At 39.0% G+C, this 14,186-nt stretch overlaps 1 protein-coding gene across 1 annotated transcript in view; it reads right to left on the minus strand.

The window, feature by feature from the left end:
- The window catches only part of DDX10 (DEAD (Asp-Glu-Ala-Asp) box polypeptide 10), a 200,785-nt gene that overhangs the window by 182,575 nt on the left and 4,024 nt on the right, over nucleotides 1-14,186 (minus strand). Inside the window, exons 2-7 of the mRNA XM_004689285.2 lie at nucleotides 10,722-10,782; nucleotides 9,558-9,688; nucleotides 9,026-9,184; nucleotides 7,949-8,069; nucleotides 7,154-7,343; nucleotides 3,266-3,392 (exon numbers count right to left, since the gene is read on the minus strand). Of these exons, the coding sequence (XP_004689342.1) occupies nucleotides 3,266-3,392; nucleotides 7,154-7,343; nucleotides 7,949-8,069; nucleotides 9,026-9,184; nucleotides 9,558-9,688; nucleotides 10,722-10,782 (789 nt within the window). The remainder of the gene's footprint in view (nucleotides 1-3,265; nucleotides 3,393-7,153; nucleotides 7,344-7,948; nucleotides 8,070-9,025; nucleotides 9,185-9,557; nucleotides 9,689-10,721; nucleotides 10,783-14,186) is intronic.

Genomic DNA, 14,186 nt, shown 5'->3' on the forward strand with positions numbered 1-14,186 from the left:
AAATTCCTATCTCCTGAGACAAAAAGCAAGCCCCAGGAGAAATAAGACCCCAGGGCATAAAAACTCCTGGGAAGCTTCCTGGTTTCTTTAAAATAAAAAAGCAAATCTCAGATAAGATTTCCAGGGCGTAAGGACTCATGGACAATTTTTAACCTTGTTTACACAGGTGTTGCTTAATACACAATTGTACAACTTTCTCTTAATTTACTCCTTTTTAAAACAAGCACTAACTACTCTCTGCTAGCCTTAAATTAGCCACTAGTTTTTCTTTAGACAATCACTGATAACACTGCTAACACAATTTATTACTTCCCTAAGACCCCTGATAACCTTTTGCTAACGAGCTGATCCCTTCCTAGACCCCTCTTCCCCGAGTTACAGCTGAACATCTGTACACATGACAATTATCACAAAAATGTATAATTTAGTATACCATAAAGTGTTATTTAAAAAAATTCCTTGTTCCCCTTGTCCTTGAAAACGTTTATGACAATTTATGGCCATCTCTCATTAACTTACCTTATGCATTATTACAATTAACTACTTGTTACACAGTATAAACAAAGACCTGCTGAGGGAATGAGCAGGAAGACTTGCACCCAGCTCTGACTCCCGTGTCTTCCTTGCCTCCCTCCCCTCTCCCCTTTTGGAATCTCCCCTAGCGGACACCTTCCCACCTTAGGGCCCTGCCTGTCTCGCCTCCGGACACCTCAATAGTTGAGGCTGGTCCCCAACACTCAACTTTATTTTAAATATATCTCTTGATTTGAGACAAGCTAGAACTGACATTTTATTGTATTTTTCTTTAGTTTATGCATTTATAAATGAGTAACACTGACTAGTAGACCTAGGCAGACTACAGCAGCATTTATCCCTATTCTTATGTTGAAAAATTTATTCATGAACTTGAATATGGACTAGAAGGAATTTTAACTCTTTCAACTTCTGTAAAATACTCAAAACCGTGAGTGAGAAATAACTTGTTATAATCTATCAGCTAAAGATTCCTCTAAAGCAAACCATGCTCAGAAAAGCAGATATGAAAATGGAGGACATGTAAAGTGACCCCGTGAAAACTCCATAAACCACATTTTTTGAATCATTGCTGAACCTTAGGTCTTGGCCCCTGAACAAACTAGTCAAGTTAGAAGACCTATACAGAAAAAGTCATGTCCAGTCTAAGCAAGGAGTTCAATCTTAATGTACAAAAACAAAAGTCACTGCAGGAATTAAGTTGTGACAAATTGCAGTTTCCACTTTCCAAAGAAGATTCTAGCTACAATGTGGAAGAAAAACAGAAGAGGAAGTGACGGTAGGGTAGGCCAACCAGCAGGCCAAGCAGAGTTAAGCATTTTTTGTATTTTCACACTGCTCTGTATAGCATGGGAAGTGGTAGGAAATAGTAGTGCTGAAGGGAACTGTCACTGAATATAGGAAGCAGACAGACAAGAATTAAGGATTCAATCCTTTACTAAAATGGGGAGAGCAGAAGGGTGTATATCTATGGGACAGGAAATATTAAATTATTTCTTACATTAAATTTAAGATGCCTGCAATAATGCAAGATGAGACACAACTGAAAACACGCAGAAATTCAAGTCTAAAGCTCAGGAAGAGTCAGAGCTTAAGACGTGGATTTGGTAGTTGCCAGAATCAGCTGGATGTGAAAGCTACAGAACTGAAGAGGTCACCTACAAAAAGAACTGATGAGGTCTGAGACAATCCAAACTGTAGGCAAAGGATAACCCAAGGAGAGACTAACAGAGCAATCAGAAAGCAGAGGGAGCTAACAGGTTAGTGAGTGATGTCACAGAAATCTAAAGAAATCTTTCGAAAGGGAGGATGTGGTCTGTGTTCATGTTTCTGAACAGTCAAGAAAGATGACTTAGTAAATGACCACTGACTCTGGCAAGCTTTATCTCATTAAGGCCTGACTCAGAAGAGAGCTGAGGATATGAGGCTCTGATGGATTTGTTTTTTATTCTTGAGAGAGAGAACATCAAAGAATGATGAAGGAAAAGAAGAGAAAGGGTGTCCGTATCAACAATGGCCTGGCACAAGCGCAGGACAGGGCTGGAGCACAGGTAGAGGGCTGGCACTAGACAGATGCAAGGACAGTTCATTCACCTCAACAAGAGGGAAGGCAGAGCACAAGGGAACAGAAATTTCAAATAAAAATTATAAAATTTTCTTGTAAAATACTCAAAACCATGAGTGATAAATAACAAACAACTGCTTTCAAAGATGTCAAGTTCTAGAACTCTAAAAGAGATCCTTAAGTACATAAAATCTGAAGTCATTCATTATAAAAAGGATGAACTGATGAGTTCCGCGCTTTCCTCAACAAGAGAGACCACCACTCATCATCCCCATGAGCTGCAGGAAAACTAACCTGAATATTTATCATGCTAAACTATTCCAAAAGCAGTAAATCTAGAGTTAACCTTCTATAGGCCAACTACATGTCATTGGAGACTAAAATACAGCAGAGAAAGTGGCATACATGACAAGCTCAGTCCCTTCTCTGAGATAACAGATCAAGTTTTGTTTTGTGGGGGAGAGATTGTTTTCAGTTACCAGTAACCAAACCGCAGATACAACTCACTGGTACTATCACTGCCCAGCTTGCCGGGTATTCTTATACATATTCCTGGATCCTTTTTTCATAGCACATGGCTAGCATAGAAGAAATATTTGGTAGCCGAATGAAGTTATAAATAGGAGCATGAGGAGCAAATAGTTAAGTGTCTAACAAGGGAATTGGAGAATGTCAAAGTTACTTCTAAGTGTAATATTTGAGCTTGGTTTCAAAGACTTTAAAGGATCCCCCGCTCTAGGAGGAAGACACGGATATGGGGACACCAATCCAGAGAATAGCATGAACAAAGACTTGGAGGCTCGGAGACTCGTGCTCAGTTCAGGATTCATGGAACACTGGTAGATAGCAGGTAGTAAAGTCCTCCAGTAAGCCCAGTCTTTCAATTGTTCTACCAACATTTAGTGAGGGCTACTACATTCTAAGTAGTATTCGTACTATGCTAGGTGTTAACAATCTTGAAATTAAAAAGACACCTTTTGTCTTTATTAAGTTTGATGTCTCACCCACTGGTTCCTTTAAGACACAGGCTTCTCATTACGTAATGGATCCCTCAGCATATTCAGCACTATATAACAGTATAGAAAAGAAAATGTACTGCTTGTTGACTGAAATTTTAAAAGAGATGATTTGACATGAGTAACAGTAGAAATAAACATAGTAGTATACCTCTTTACAACTGGAGAAAAACACAATACTTTTCTTCTTCAGGTGGCTTCTCAAAAAGGAATATAGCACACTTATTTTTTGCTGCAGCTCACAAACTATGTAGTTCTGTTCCAGAGTGGCAGGGGTGCTTATGGGGAAAGAAAGGGAAAATATTAAAAACAGACATATTGGGTAACCTTGAATGTCAAATCAAAAAATAAGGAAAAACAAATTTTAACAATGCATGCCACTCAAATTTCTCACATATACATTTACACCCGTCTTCCCCAGAAGAGATTTTCTCAATTGGCCCTTAGGAAATGAACTCAACACATGATTAAAATACATTCAAAATCCCTTTTACATTACATGTCAATAATACACATACAAATAAATAGTGGTCACCTCTGAAAGGGTAGAGTCCAGATCAAGTGAAGGCAAAATGATCTGGCTGGGTTGTTGGTGAAGCACACTAACAGGGATGTGTATTTCAGAGATATGCACACTCATCAAAACTCAGCAAAAGTACTCATTTTGTTCATTCTTTGTATGAAAATATTAAGCCAGGAAAGTGAAATCAGTATACCAATGAATTCTAGTAGTATGTATACTGAAGCACCTAGAGAAATTGTGTACAGATACCAGTAGTTCACTTTGAAATGCAACAAAAATGAGTTATGTACAGCTATAGGGGTGGATAAATGAATAGTTAATGCTACCAAGTGGCAGGTATAAGGTTTTCAATGTGAAATTCTTTCAATTGTGTGTTGTATTTGGAATGTCTCATACGATGCTAGACAGCTGTACCAAACATTTACTCTTTGAATTAATAAACCTACTTCTAGGATTCTATCGTGAAAACAAAGAGTTATTACTCTAGTTTGAATCCTGAGTCAAAAAATGTTTTTAAAGACACTTTTAAACACACGCAAACAAAATGTAACAAGATAAAACCACTTTTAACATTGAAGGGATTAAAAAAGATGGTACTTGGCCCTCCTTGGTGGAGCAACAGGTTAGGACGCAGCACTGCAAATGGCCGCAACCACTTCAGTTTGATCCCCCACCCCGGAGGTGACCTCTCCTGACCTGCCCGCTGCTCCCCTCAGCAGTGTCCTTCATCAATCTGCCTGTTCTGCTTCCCACTGTCTCTGGTTAATCCTCTCACTGCCCCTGTACCTCTGGCTTGTACCCCAGTTCTTTATGAATAAATAAATCTTAAAAAGAAAAAAAAAAGATAGTATTTGTAGAGTAAGAGATGAAAACCAACAGTCAACCCATATGTCCATCAGTGGGGAACTATCCATCCACACAATCAACCATCATGCAACTGTACGAAAGGAAAATGGGGGACCTATCCTTAAGTCGCTGTAAAGTCTAGGATACATGGTTAAGAGAAAGAAGCAAAGAGCAAAACAGTATATAAAATTTGCCAACCATTTATCAGAGTGGGGTGTACACATACACTCACAAATAGGCATTCCTGTGCATACTTGTTTATATTAAAAAAAAAAAAAGTAGACAACCCAATAACTTAAAGTTCTCCATAAGAAAATATTCAAAAAGAATGAATTGAGTATTTTAAAGATTTTATTCATTTGTTCATACAGAACTGGGGTACAGGCCAGAGGCTCAGGGGCAGCGAGAGGCTTCACCAGAGACAGAGCGGGGAGCTGAACAGGACAGAGCGGGGAGCTGAACAGGACAGAGCGGGGAGCTGAACAGGACAGAGCGGGGAGCTGAACAGGCAGATCAACGAAGTATGAGGGGAGCAGTGGGCGGGTCAGGAGAGGTCTGCCACGCCATGTGGTCACCTCCGGGGCAGGCGGGAATCGAACTCATGCGGAAGTGGCTTTAGCTTCTCAGTGCAGTGCTTTAACCCGCTGCGCCACCAGGGAGGACGAATTGAGTATTTTAAAAAACAAAATGAAACAATGTGCCTCTATATATATCAAGTTAATAACTTAATGACAAAAAAATTCTTTCAAAGGTATGTGACTGTTACATATTTATTGGGATATATAAAGGGAAAAAATGCAAAGAATCAAACTTATAATTTAATTGTATTGTTTACAATACTGGCATTATCTTTAAACTATATGATATACTGATAAGTAAAGCAAATACATTAGAGATTATTAGGAATGAAGATGTTTAATATTATACATATATACATGTGCATATATGTATATGTCTATATCCACATACATACACATGTATATAGCAATAAATGTGGAAAATACATAGATAAATCAAAGAGGCTAAGTAAAAGGCTATTATCTTAAATTTGATTTTTAAGTATCAACATCAACTCAAGTGCTTTCTTTAAAAGAAAAAAAGAGGAATTGCCCACTGAAAAACTTGAACAAAGTGCCCACCTACTAGCACCTAGATAATGCTGTCTAAAAACTGAAAAGATTCTGTGTGAGACAGACACATAAGGTGACTACTCTACCAGAAATCAAGGAAGCCAATGATTGTTGAGCTGTGTCATAAAGTCTATGAGTTCATCTTAAGGAAAAAAAGAAAAAAAAACTCACTGTTGGAAAATGCTAGAGAACTAACTCAGTCAATAAACTGGTATATTAAGTATGCATTCTGGTATCCTGGTTGTGTAACAACCATACTTAGATCATCAAGAAGGTGGTATGGTAAATCTTTCTGATATAAAAGTGTTCTAGTCAGTGAAGAAAACAATCAGAATATCAGAATTTTTCATATCCTATTGAAATAATGAATCTAGGCATTAATCATCATTGACTTAAAATTTAGGACTAAACAGCTATCAACCTTGCATAAAGGATGCTTGTCTGTATCATATTTTTGGCTGAAAGCATTATAAAAAGTGGATTAATGTAAAATGAAAAAAATAAACACTGAAGAGAGTAAAGCACTTCCAAGATCGCTAGGACTGGAGGTGCTAAAGGAAAAACTAGAAAGAAACAACAGGCAAGTCTTGTATTAACCTGTACTTTCCTTCAAAGCATCAGCTCATTTGCAAGACAAAAGACAAGTAGTAAATGGCTTCACTCACCTATGGAATAGAGAAACAAAAGGTCAGATCCAAGCAGTAACAAACCCCAGAAATCTGACTGTGGAATTGAGATTTTCCAAAGAGTAAAGGGAAGAGCCAAGTGGGAAAGGGGAAACAATGGACTATGGTAGAGGACTGTGGGTGCCTTGATGGCGAGTGGGATGTGGTTAACAACAAGAGGGGTGTGACCCTGCACTTCTAAGTCAAACACAGTGCTAACAACCAATGTTACCTTAATAAAGTTTAAATAAAAAAAATTTAAAACCTAATTATATTTGTATGCTTATATATTTAGAAATCACAAGCACCCCTACCCTACACTTTTACAGCCACAAACATATGCCTTATGCTTTTGTTTTTAGTGAAGTCAAGACAAAACAGTCGCTTGAACATTTTAAATAGAAAGGTATTTTGTTAGAAATTAATGCAGTTGATAAAATGTATTTCAGAGCAGAGTCCTGTAGTAGTTAAAAATGAAGTTTAAAAGACTGATTCTGCAGCCAAATGATTCTGATAAATCTAAGCAACATTTTTCGTTACAGAATCACACTATCCATGAAAATATTAAAAGTTCTATCAAGTCTTAAAGGTAATTATTTTACTTTTACTCAACATTTGTGATTTTGTCTATCAAGGAATACATTCCCCTTCCCCATTTTATGATGGCTAATGAATAAATACCTGTTAATGTCTTGGAAAAAATATTTGTTCCCCAAAATACTGCAGAGTAAAAATTTACACTTTTATTAATACACTTACTCTTTTCATATCTAATACAAAAGATAGCTCTTGAAAGTAGCATTAATTTGAAATATCAAATTCTTACTGAAGAGAATATTTTGACTGAATTAAGCATCGTTTCAAATAGCACATACCTGTATTTTGCTTTCTCATGAACCCAGACATACTCAGGATTTTTCAAACTCAGCCGTGCAAGGTCCTTTACAGATTTGGTTTGTGTAGCTGAGAAAAGTAAAGTCTGGCGTTTCTTGGGAAGATTTTCAATAATAGCATTCATGGTATCAGCAAAGCCCATGTCTAAGATTCTATCTGCTTCATCAAGGACTAAAAAAGGGAAAAGAACTTTATCAAGTAGAACGACAAAATTTATGCTACATATTAGGCTAACTGTGAGGTGGTAGCCTGGAGAGGATGCTCAAAAATAAAAAGGTAAAATCTAGAATCTGGAATTTAGAGAATGCATCAATACTAATGTCTTGCTTTTGACAAAGTCTCCACAGTTATGTAAGATGTCACTCTAGAGAAACTGGGGAACCAGTATATAGCATCTATGAGCTATTGCTGCCAAGTTTTCTATACCTCTACAATTATTCCAAAATAAAAAGTTGACTTAAATACACAGTATGCAATGTCATCAGATATAGGTATATAAGTAAAGATAAAAGTCGTAGAATGAGTCAAATACTGAAGTGCTTGAGTTCACATGTGAATACATTAAGTATAAAAGTACATGACAATAAATTCTTCTATCTTGATTTTAAAGCAAAAAAGTCTAGCTGCAATCAGAATTTAGAACCCATATGCCAAAAGTTGCTTTGTCTTTAATCAAAGTATTTTTACAATACAATATTACAAGATTGTATTACATTACAATATATGAGGGCTCCCTAAGTCTGAGATTTCCTTCTTAGAAATTCATTCAGACTCACCTAACATTTGAAGATTGGTAGCATGAAAGCATATTGTTTCATCCATGTGTTGGAGAAGCCGGCCTGGTGTACAAACAAGTATGTTTATGTTATTGATCCTCTCAGCTTCATGTTTCAGATCCTGAAAACAGTTGTTTCCTTTGATTACACAGACACATCACTGAGCAGCCTGTGTACCCAGACAATAAAAGCCATCTGCATGTGGCATTCATCACAGTAAAGTAGCTCTCTAGACACAAACATCATGTCTCCCTTCTATTTCTGCAGCACATCCACATTTCTGGGCCAAATAAAACTTCTTAGTGAAAACCTGGACAACTCAAAATTCCTTAATCACACCCAGGATTGCAAAACCAAGGAAGCTATCATAGGAATGCTCCCAGTCTTCACGACTGCTCAGGCCTGCCAACACTGCCCAAACAGACATGAACTGTGGTGACTCCCCTTCCTGGAGCCAGGCCACAGGGGCAGTGAACAGGAGCTCCTACACCATCACTGTACCTCCTGAACTGAGAAACAAGCGCTCTACTTAATAGAGATTTTATTCTGGGAAAAGGAACCATAGAATATTCTTGTTAAAGCTGGGATGACTACTTGAGGATGTGAGGATTTGTGATATCTGTCTATGTTTACATATAAATTCAAGAACCCACGTATTTATCTAGCAATGTAAGAGACAAGGAGATATGGGCCCTCCAGAAACAGCATAAGAAACTAGACCTAAAATAAGAATCTCCCAAAACCTCCCATCTTCCATTCTTTTGTTGCTGACCCAGGAAAGCTCTGACACTATACTATACTGAAATGTCATCTCTCCCAACTTACCATGATGTATTCACAGATTGATTAGAATAGTCTCAGAACCTGAGCCATTCAAATATCTGACAAAATGGGCTTTCTGAACCTGTGAAGTTGACAGCTAGACTCTAAATGACAGTGAGCACGCCAGGGTAATACACCCCACGAGGCATTGTCTAGGGGGCTAACTTGTATGTCTACATGGGATCTCTACCCCTTCCTCATCAACTGCCCCAAGTTTCCAACAAAAGTAACAGAAGGAAGGACAAAAGGACAAACCTTTCCACCAATAATGAGACCAGCTGAAAAGTCATGATTCTTTCCTACTTTTCGGAGAACCTCAAAGGTCTGATAGGCCAGTTCTCTCGTGGGTGAGATTATTAGAACCCCCAGCCCATCTGTTGAGGTCCACTGCAAACGATATAAGGCTTCCAGCACCTTGGTGGAGAGAGCAAACACATGTTCAGTAATTCCTCAGAGAGAGTGACTTTTGATATCAAGTCTCCATGCACATCAGAGACAGCTTATTAAATAAGCCAGGAATAACAGCTAAGGGACAATTAGATACAATGCTCCATCTCAGTGTTAAGTGTGTTTATATCCCCAATCTGGTCCGAAATTTGATCTGTAATTAATGACATTCCAGTATGTGAGAAAAATGGCTTATGTTGGCCTTTACTGATTTCAAGATTTCCCAAAAGTCATTAGTGTCTCAGGAAGTCAAGAAAAAAACATGAAATGACTTTTTCCATAATTATCTAGACAGGGAATCAAAACAGAGGATCTGATTCAATATGAATAATCTACTCACAGGAACAAGGAAAGCCAAAGTCTTGCCAGATCCAGTTTTTGCAGCTCCAAGAACATCTTTGCCTTGCAAAGCCAACCCAATAGTCTGCTTCTGTATCTCAGTTACCAGGCGGTACTGGGCTTCTTGCAAACCTGGCAGTACGGAGTGAGGAGAGTTGACACTTTAGAATATCCCTAAAGAACAGTTTTATCGGCTAAACTGTGGTCCCTAAAATTCATATGCTGAAGTCCCAAGCTACAGTACCTCGGAATGTGATTGTTCAGAGAGAACTTGAAAGATGTGACAAGTTCAAAGGACTCCATGGTCATATAAGGCCCTAATCCAATCTGACTAATGTCCTTGTAAGATAGGAAATCTGGACAATTGGAACGACACCAGGGATGTCATGTACAAAGGGACAATGATGTGAAGACGGCAAGAAAGAAGCCAAAGAGACAACTGGAAAGATACTTCCATAATGGTCTCCAAAGAAACCTGTCCTGCCCAGCCCTTCATCTTTCAACCCCCAGCCTCCTTTCTGTAATCTAAACCACAGTCAGTTGTATCTTTTTATGGGAATCCTGGCAAACTAATACAAAATGTATCACATTTATGTTCTCTTGCTTATTTTAATAAAATTAAAATAAGCTTCGTTTTAAGTCTTCAGAAGTCCTGGCATCTTGCTGGCTTACGCAGTCTAGAAAGACTGAGGAAATGGCATCTTTATAAAATCCAAACAAATTAACATTGTTTCATGTTTGAATTAACATTGTTTCATGTTACAGTTTTCCATGAAAGCAAAATTTTTTGCCAAAATAAGATTTCAGGTTAAACTCCAGAAATCTGGGCCTCCCTGGTGGTGCAAGGGGTTTTAGTCTCAGCACCATGAAACTATAAGCAGCCACTGCAACACGAGTTTTAGTCCTTGCCAGGGAGCTGACCCACATGGCACGGCAGACCTCTTTTGCTCCCCTCAGCAGTGTATTTCAATAGATCCACCTATTCTGCTCCCTCCTCTGTCTCTGGTGAATCCTCTTGCCCCCAGCACCTCTGGCCTACACCACAATTTTTGTATAAATAAAAATAAATCTTTAAAATAAATAAACCCTAGAGAGTTTTCAACAAAATATTTATCTGCACCAGCAGAGCCAACAAAAAATCCCAAAAAGCATACTACATACCTACCTTTCAATGTTTTCTTGGATAAAGGGAAATCTGAAAATCTTGTAATTTCATTTACATTTATCTGGAGAGGGAAAAAAGAACCAAGTCAGATGAGTATGAACTACAAAATGAACTCATTTTTTGTAAACCATGAGCTGCCCAGCTTATCCTCAATCATCCCTTATGATTAAAAACCATCACTTCCTCTAAAAGGAAATATGCCTTGAAGCTATTATTCCTCAAAAATGTCTGTAAACATTTCAATTGATTTAAAGGAGAAAAAAAAAACCTGACTCATTCGAAAGATACACTATATCTCTCACCTCAACTGTTAATCCTCACATTCATTTAAGGAACAAAATTTACTTTCAGTACATCCTTCAAGGAATCAGTTTAATAAATAGGCAAAATTACTATAAACTACAGACCACAAAGAGAATGATTCAAATCTGCACATTTTGGAGAACAGATGAAAGTTATCTGGAGAACTGTCTCATTAGCACAAACCTTTCAAAGTTTTAGCCGTAAGTCAGAGGCATGGGAAACCTAAGGAAACAAACACTCACTTGGGGGGGTACCGAAAGGGAACAGTTACTTCCAATAACCAGAAGTCTCTCTGTGAAGCTCTGAAGCAGCAGGGCACATCAGACCTCTCCTGTCTCACCCATTGCTCCCCTATAACTTTACATCATCTCAATGTTCACTACCGATGTTCTACATTAGCATAAACCCAATTTTCCGAATTTCATTTCAGATGCTCTGGAGAATTATTTTATTACAGATGCTGAAAGCAGGAGCTACTGCTCAGCTCTCAGAATATGCTGCCAAATTATTCATGATTCACAAAAGGAAAAGTTGTATTTGTAAGGTTCATTTATTTAAATTACACTCCAGGCAATAAAGGGATGACAACTTGTATTTCGCTCTACAATCAATGCCTCACTTTTCCAAGATTCTTAACATAGCTCAGACAAGGTTACTCTGTGGTCTCAAATGCTGAAAAAACAAATATTAAAACGCTGTCTTAATCTCTACAAGCCACTTCAGATAACACTGGAGAGAAGGAATCAGTGTACTAGCATTAGAGGAAGTCCAGTTTATTCAAATAATGTCCCACCCCATAATGGAACCTCAGTTAGAAGGTAATCCCTCAAACGGGTCATTAAAATTAGGTGGGTCCACCCTGGTACCTGTGGTATCAGTTAAAAAGCCATTTTTCTACATATACACAATGGAATATTACTCAGCAACCAAAAAAAAAAAAACACCATGCCTTTTGCAGCAACATGGATAGAGCTAGAAAAGATCATGCTTAGTGAAAATAAGCCAGAAAGAAAAGAAAAAATACTGGACGGTTTCACTCATAGCAGGAATATAATGGACCAGGGGAGAAAATAATAATGAAGAGCTATATACCAGAGACATTTTATGGGGTGGAGTGGGGAATGGGATCAAAAAACAGTGCGGGGAGGAAAGTGCACTGTACTATGGTGATGGCACATGGGTGATTTCGTGATGGGAAGCCCACGGGGATTACAACTGAGATGGAGAAATGCACAAAATGATGTGAAAATAAAGTATTATATTATTCAAAAAACCACAGTGTTTAAAAAAAAAAATTTTTTTTCCCAGCGAGTGGAAAGCTTAGAGGATTCTCACTCTTCAGTCCCCCAACCCCAGAGAGCCAGGGAGGAGGACTAAACTACTCAAGGGAAATACTGTGCACTGTTCTCAAGTCTGTTAAACTCCTGGAGAGCAGAATGTGAGGCATTAAACTGCCCTGGCATTCATCAGGCATGACAAGGCAATGCTATACACAATACTCCTAGAAGTCAACAATGAGGAAAACAAATTTTTATTCTGCTAATACTGTAGAGCAGGGGTCAGCAAATAACAGCCCGAAGGCCCAATGCAAGGTGCTACTCCCTTTGTAAATAGGTTTACTTGAGCACAGCTACAGCCATCCTTTATACACTGTCTCTGCTGTGACAGAGCACTCATGGCCCACAAAGCAAATGTTGACTAACTGGCCCATTACAGAAAAAGTCTCCTTAGAAGACTCTCAGTTCCAGTCCAAGGAATATTTACAACCACAGCAGAAAAATGTGTGTGGTTCCTACAAATGAAGTAACATTCTCCTTCCCTCATTCCCTGTCTGTTCTCAGAACAATCCCACCTGCCTTCCAATATTCACATCCCCTCTAGCAGCCAAGATATTTCAGTGACGGTCTTTAAGAAATCCCAATACCGGTGGAAAAGGTGGGGGCTCAGAGAGAAGGGCAGAGTGGATATCCTTATCCCCTCCTATACATCCTACAGCACTCATTTCTCACTAACGTGAGTCATTTTTTTCCATCCTGAAAGCAGGGGGAAAGCAGAAAACTTGCTAGAAGGTTCAACCTAATGCAATCAAGGGAAGAAAAGCAATCTGCCTCAGAATACAACCAACTAGTTCTGATTAAGGGAGAAAACAAAATTGGGATTAGAATGCTGCTTCCAAGTAACACGACTGATTAAGAACACAAGTCTACATGAATCCCGGGTGGAGACTTTGAATCACTGGGCAACTGCAAAAACAGCTGCTGAACTACAATAAAAACTCAACATCTTCATCAGCTTCAATATCCCACTTTCTATCACACCCTCCTACAAGCATCCCCTAAAAAGAGGTAAGTTTGGGGGAATTGCACAGTCTGTGGGTTCTCACCCCCTTATTACTTACAAAGGGGTGACTGTGATAAGGAGAATTTCTAAGGCCACAAATGGTCAATGGTCCTATACAAGAGTGTCCAGTAGTCAAAACCAAAAGCTGCTAGCCCAAAACAAGTTTGCCCCTCCAATAAGAAATTGGAATGATTGGCACACTGGTAAGCAGAGATCAGGTCTCCACTAATTTGTGGTAGCCAGGGGTAGTCACCGGTAGTGCTGCAGCAATCCCAAGACCTGCTGATTAGTGCCAGCTACCAGACTGGACCCCTCTCAGAGGCAGTGCCATAGAACCATGGTACCAGTGCTTATAGCTCTTCAGATATGCCAACCATAGGTCAGCAGCACTCCCAATGAAAGAAATTGACGTGAATGTCGGAAAGGTCTGTGTCTAAATGAAACTGGAGACTCTGCCAGAGCAAAGCTTACAAGCAGTTCAAGTGGCAATGAGTGGCAGGCATTTTACTGCCCACCAATGACTGCTCCCACTGGGGCTCAGGCTGCTGTCCTATGGGTGGTGGACATCAGTGGTTCTCCTGTCAAGCCACACCAGGGCATACAGCTCCTGGGGCCCCATGGGGTTGTTCCCATGCTGTGGCTCCCTCAGTAGAAGGGTCCATGGATTTGGTGCCAGGATCATGTAATGGACTGATCAGGTGAGAGCTCTATGAGCTGATTCATAAACGATCTAATCAGCCATTAAGACTGAAACCAGTCCCATCAGACTAGTATGTAGAGGATCTGAAAGGTGATAGAGATGAAGAATCCAGCTTGGGATTT

The sequence above is a fragment of the Condylura cristata genome, unplaced genomic scaffold (genome assembly GCF_000260355.1).
Source record: "Condylura cristata isolate star-nosed mole 26May11 unplaced genomic scaffold, ConCri1.0 scaffold00025, whole genome shotgun sequence".
Taxonomy (NCBI): domain Eukaryota; kingdom Metazoa; phylum Chordata; class Mammalia; order Eulipotyphla; family Talpidae; genus Condylura; species Condylura cristata.